Source organism: Barbatula barbatula (assembly GCF_947034865.1).
Source record: "Barbatula barbatula genome assembly, chromosome: 24".
Lineage (NCBI taxonomy): Eukaryota > Metazoa > Chordata > Actinopteri > Cypriniformes > Nemacheilidae > Barbatula > Barbatula barbatula.
In genome coordinates this window covers 9,893,020-9,899,549 of record NC_136787.1, presented here as the reverse complement: position 1 = coordinate 9,899,549, position 6,530 = coordinate 9,893,020, and the positions used below count along the sequence as shown (strand labels likewise).

The window sequence follows — 6,530 nt, the reverse complement described above, 5'->3', positions numbered from 1 at the left end:
GTTTCTCTCAGAACATCATTAACAGTTTCAAAATAGTTTCACTCAGAGCACTAAATCTACATAAAATGCGGTGGAGGACAACGGTGTAGGAACTGACAACAATAAGATCTTACGTGTCTATGAGCAACCGCATATTATAAATACCACAGACTGACAAATGCAGACGCGGTGCGTTAGGGTTTGACCTTGATGAGGTTCACTGTGTGTGTGAATAAGCGTATGTCCTCCCAACATCGGTCAAATGAGTTGTATTTCTTTCTCTGACCTTTTCACGGTTCTATCTGAAAAAAAAACTGAAAAACCTTATAATCATACCAGAATAAAACGCATTCTTTACAGCAAACATGAAAGCTGTTTCATATAAAATGTTCCACGCAGACTTGTTTTCCTCTTTCCAGGTAACGATGTTGCTATGTAGTAAACTTCTACCAGGAGAGAATAGCGTGTTGATGTCTTATTGTGTAAACTGCTAACACCATTATAATCAAATCAACGTGTCTTGTTGAATGTCAGAAGGTGTGATTTTGGTTTCCCAGCACCTTACAAAATCTATCTCTTTTCTCATTCTTCGGAGAGTTTAGTACAGAAAACCTTACATAAACGTTCAGCTTAAGATGCTAATTTGCAAGAGTAAAATGTTCTTTGAATATGAAACACACCTGTTTTCATTGTGTGTGTGTCCTTGTGTTCTCGCCATCATCTGAATTTCTTGAGTCAAGGCTCAAAAAGCAGCTTTAAGAGATAGTTCACCCAAAAATGAAAATTCTCGCATCATTTACCCACTGATCATTTAAAACCTGTATGACTTCCTTTCGTCTGCAGAACATAACATAAGATATTTCAAATGACTTTCCTTGACTTGCATTGGTTTTGTGTAAGTAACACAGGTTTGAAATGACAATGAGGGTAAGTAAATGATGACAGAATTTTCATTTTTAGTGACCTATCCCTTTGAACAGTGCTGGGTTAAAACATCATCTCTTTAAAATACACAGACGGACTTAGTAAGAATAGCATGTTTGCTGAGGCACCTGGCAGCCTCGCAGTGTTGCACAATTTGACGATAATGCAACCCAACGTTACAGAATCGAAAAAACTACAAAAACTGCTCCTCACAAGACCGGATTTTTGTCTTCAGTGTATGCGTTTGTGAATTTTCCAAGCAGTCGTAAGGTCAATTATGTTGTAGCAAAATTAGAGGTGACTGACAGCTGGCCGGGACGGTTGACAGATTTGAGGAATTCGGGCAGTCTGTGTGGACGGCCCTGCCTGAATGTTAAACACTTTTTCCACAAAGCTCAAAGGAACAGTTCTACCTATTAGCAATTCAAACACGGACGCATTCCTTTACCTCTAGCTACTTATGCCATGCAGAAATAGTCAGACCTGGAATGAGCAAGTTGTTTTAGGCAGGACTAATTTAATTTTTAGTGCCAAGAGTATCTATGAGATCGGAATGGTTTCTGCGTGCCTAGCGGCAAAACTGATTGATAACTTTCAAAACACAGATAAAAATGAAAAAACACTATTGTGTGCATGCATGAAGATGCTGAGGGGTTACAAGAGATCTGTGGTCGGCACACTAAAACAAATTCGTCCCCACTATGTAGAGAGAATGTCCATTTACATACTTTCGGTTCAGTGGCTGTGGTCATACGCTCTCGCCAACATAGAGCAAGAGGAGATCTGTGGTTTTATCCCGGCCAGCTCAAAGCAGATGGATGGGGGTTATGGAGTGATGACAACTTGTGATGTTATACGTTGCAAATGCGAGTGGGAAGTGACCAATGTGGGTTAATAAGCCGTAGAATGAGGAAAGAGTCCAGAGATACAGGGCATACAGGGCTTGTGAACGTTACGAAAAAACGGCTGGTATTTTGAGGATGTTTTGAGGGCGCATGCATCAGTGAGATGAAATTAATCTAACCTGATTTTCAAAAGCATGAATAGGAAAAAAACTGAGGTTACTTTTCCTGTAGCTTAACCAGTGAAGCATTGCGCTACCAATGCCAGGGTTTAATTCCCAGAGAATGCATAAAATGTATAGCTTGAATGCTGCCAAATGAATGCAAACGTGAGCCAAACAGTGTGTATTCTGTTACCTACAGTGACCTTCTTTGTCATTCCACAATCCTCCTTTTCCCTTCATTATTAAGTTTCCCACTTCCTTTTTTCCATCACTCTGTTCGGTTTTTTTCAGACCGTCTTTTCACACTTCACTCCCTTTTACACCTTCGTCCCCCTCCGTCGGCTTCACTCCACCGCTGTTTCCCCTTCCTCCCTGCCCTGCTAATCTATTCCAGAAGAAAGGCTACCATGGAGAACGCATAACAAGTGCTCATACTTCACCACGGGCCAAAAGAGAAATAACACAGAGAAGGAAAAATGGGAGTGGGGTACAGACAGGCCGAAAAAAGGAGAGAAAGTGTTTATTCAAACTTGACTCCTTTGTTGTGGTAGGGACCTGTCTTATATTAGAAGCCTCAACTCCCTCGATGTCTGGAAAGATGGAAGATGAGCCAAAAGGAAGAGAACGAACGAGACATTGGGAGACAAACATAAGGAGAAACTCCTATTTTGTCTGAATCTTGTAGAATTGGACGTGTCAGGCTGAGAAATGAAGAGGGGGGGCTTGGAAGGGGTGAGATTTGAGGGGGGGAGACCAACTCCATTGAGAGAACGGAGAAACTATGCTCGGTTCTGGACCGTGCACACATTCATAGCATTCAGCCAGTGCTCTGACTAAGCCTTTGATTTCAAATATTGATATTCATAAAAGCCCTTTGGTATCCGAGAAATCACATTGATAAAAAACGAAGCGCTTTTGAAATTCAGAGAACACTTTGAAGAGGATCGCGAGAAAGTATGTTTGATATCTCTCACACGAAGATCGGTTTTGTTGATCTTCAACATCTCTGCGTTTCATCTAAAATTCTAGCTGGGTGGAGGGTCTGGCCGGCGCAGACACTGAAAGACAAAGTGCAGAGAAAATGCCGGTACAAAAGGTTATCCAATCACTCTGGTGTATTGGTAAGAACTGAGTGTGGTAAAGAAAACGTGAGCCGTTCTTTATTTGGTCTAATATAGCTTTCCACACTTCCGAGTGAATATCAGATCACTATGACGTCCTAATTGTTCAGCGCCGTCTCTCCAGCAGAACTATTAACGATTAGAAAAACAAATGTTTGTTGTATCTGGAACTTACAGGATCTTTAAGGTGAGGAGATTTTGGGTGCTGTGTTTTGGAAATGTGACATGGCCCATTTAGGATGTTGGGATGTGCCAAGCGGGCCATGACCTGTCTAGCTACCCACTAATTTACATCTCGCTCTGTCTCTCTCCTTCACTATTGCTCCTGCTGGATGGGGCACAGGGGTGCTGGGGCGAGAAAGGGGGGTGGAGGCGCTTGTTGGCTGACCCGGGTGTCTGCGGTTCTGTCGTGGTCAGAGGAGGGGGGAAACGGGCGGTGTTTCTGAAATCCCTGTGAAATGTTCGTTTTGGAATGACTCGTTGCTTACATACCTCTCTCACGCCCTCTCTTCTATTTTGACATGTTCAAATATGCCCTATTATTACTCACTGACCTTAACAGGTTTACCCGTGTATAAGCTAGTGAGACGTCTTTTACAGCCCTTTTGACATTCGATTTTAAAGGACCGTGTATTTATGTATGCTTATTAAAAGCGTAATTTCATAGTAAATAAAAAAGTTTTAATTCACTCGCTTGGAGGTTGATCCGCTTCTCAATCTCCCCACCTTGGTGATGATAAGTGAGCTCGAACCGTCGTCCCATCATCCCTGCCCCTGCGCGCACCCCGCCCATCTCCGTTCCACTTCAGCAGCGCTTCCTTCTCATTCAGTAAACGCACTGTCCTGTGGCGAGAGAGGGGTCCTTTCCAGCCCACAGCTAAACAAAAGAAGCCTGAAAGGGAGAAAATCTATCAAACACTTCTTTAAAGCCGGGAGGTGCTCTGTTTTGCACGTTTTTTACGTTGCGCTCTTTATGATAAACCGCAGCGCATTTTGGATATTTCAAAGAGACACTTGGAAGCTTTTTAATAGCCGTCTATTGTCAGTGTGACATGGGGTCACACTGCAGTGCGATGACCTGTTTTTCACCTGTCGTGCTTCGATACTTTGGATTCGTGGACGTCTAAGGGGTTTGCTTGCGAGAAGACTTTCTCTGAACCATCCTCCAATACGCGCTCAGATGCTCACCCGGGTCTGTGTCCGGTTTTGGCTCCAGTTTTTGAAACGATCGCCTCAAGCCGGCGCAAAGCTCTCACTGTCCGGGGTGACGCTGGAGCGATGCAGTCCAACCTTTCATCGGCAGTCGTGCTGTAAGTGAAACTTGCCAGACCATTTGCCATAAATGTCAAGAAACGTAAAGTGCGTCTATTCCCTCAGATGATGACAGACACGTGCATCTGCTCATCTTTTTGCTCCGAGCATTTGTTGCGCTTCCCATAACTTCTTCAGCAGATGCTGTGTTTCTCACAATTACACACAGCTTACCCTCCTCAGATAACAGCCTGCACGTTTATGATTGTTGTTGCTTTCTGCATCTTGGGGTGTCCTTTGCTAAGCCTACCGTACAGATTACTGTCATTTCTTTATTTTGAAGATAATATGTCACATATGTCTTTTCTATTTCTCTTTGACCAGATGCTTCCAGGCCCTATTACTGCTGTACAGCCCATTACAGGTTCATACTGTCTGCAAATAATAAAATCATACATCAATAGAAAAGTTTGGAAATTGATAAATGTGATTTGTGTCTGACCGGCGCCTGTTTCTCCAGGTGTTAGCAGTGGAAAACGTTAACTTTGGAGTGCACGTGGAGAATCAGACAGGCGTGCGGGACGGTCTGAGCCGGAAGCACCACAGAGTTTATCAACTGTACAGCCGGACCAGTGGAAAACATGTCCAGGTGCTCGGGAAGAAAATTACAGCTACGGGAGAGGATGGAGACAAATATGGTAAGCTTGCATGTTTTTATGCAAAATATTTAAACAAACAAGATCAACACACTTTAAATTTGTGACAGTTAAACTACTGTAAAACATAAATAAAAAGGAACTAGGTAGAAGATACTAGTCACTCAAAATAAATACTAGGCATTCAGTATAGTAGAGAGGTTCACACAGGAAGTTGTACATTTTATTTGATCCTTTACGGCCCATTTACACTACGGGCTGTCTGTATGTGGTGTGTTTCTTCACAAGCTCAGCTCGTGGTGGAGGCCGACACCTTTGGGAGTCAAGTGAGGATACGAGGGAAGGAGACGAACTATTATCTGTGCATGAACCGAAAGGGAAAGCTTGTGGGGAAGGTGAGTTACCATAAAAATACTGTAGCTTAAAAGGAGAAGAATGTGAAAAACCAAACAGTTCTGGGGCACCATTGACTGCCATTGTATTTAAATAGTAAAGAAATCAATGGTGCCCAGAACTGTTTGGTTACAAACATTCTTCCAAATATCATTCTGTGTTCAGCAAAAAAACAAAAATATGCAGGTTTAAAACAACTTGAGGCTATGATGACAACATGTTCATTTTACGCTTGAACTATCCCTTTAATGATATTGATGTGATAAAGAAACTGAAGATCACTTTTTTAAAATAAACAACTTTGACAGTTATGACAAATAAGCCATGATGCAAGGAAGCATCTACCAAAGTACATTAACATGGCAAACTCCAAAAATGTTATTGCCATGACAGTGATCGCCCCATGGCCAAGCATTGTGTTTGTCTCTATGTTGGGCTGCTTTTTAAAATAAAGAGCTCGCCGATCAATAATTCCTCTGAGATCAAAATTGAAGTAAAAGATTATAGCAAAGCAAAATAATCTGGCTATCGATATTTTCTCGAAACAGTTCCTGTGCCATTGATCTAGATTCATCCACAGCTAATTCCATTATTAACTTTAATTGTTTTTCCATTTCAGAAAGCCAGTAGTGCAAATGGAGGCTGTGTCTTCATTGAAATAATGCTGGAGAACAACTACACCGCCTGGATGTCGGCACGCTATGTAGGCTGGTACGTAGGCTTCACTAAAAGGGGTCGTCCGCGCCGGGGACCAAACACGTTACCCAATCAGAGAGATGTGCATTTCATGAAACGCTTCCCACCGGGAGAGCAGCCCGACCTGCAGCCGTGTAGCTTTACCACCGTCAACAAGAGGAGCAAAAGAGTCCACCAGGCCTCCACCTCTCCTCAGCCACTCCCATAATGCAACGCATCCAACAGACTCCAGCTGTGTGCAAAGATCTACAGAAACTCTTGTTTAAAAGACATGCAGGTTAGACTTAGGACCAACCTCCTATAAAGGTCAAAGGATAAGGTTTAATAAACCCTGTGTAATCACGCAAGCATAACCAAAGACTTCTGGGCAAGCGTCCAGAATCCAAACCCTGACAACAAGGGGACAAAGCACTTGAGGCTTATATATTCCTCGCAAATGTGCAGTGCCACAGATTTACGTTTGCCTCATCATGACAATGAGCAACTGAAAGTCCTACGTGCGTT

General features: G+C 42.8%; 1 protein-coding gene across 1 annotated transcript; it reads left to right on the top strand.

Annotated features, from left to right (window-relative positions):
• Positions 1 to 4,308: 4,308 nt before the first annotated feature.
• On the top strand, positions 4,309 to 6,234 carry fgf18b (fibroblast growth factor 18b; the record flags this gene model as incomplete). Its single annotated transcript, XM_079448024.1, has 5 exons — positions 4,309 to 4,340; positions 4,666 to 4,705; positions 4,802 to 4,979; positions 5,226 to 5,332; positions 5,950 to 6,234. The coding sequence occupies 5 exons, from the start codon at positions 4,309 to 4,311 to the stop codon at positions 6,232 to 6,234; spliced, it is 642 nt and encodes a 213-aa protein (XP_079304150.1).
• Positions 6,235 to 6,530: the final 296 nt, after the last annotated feature.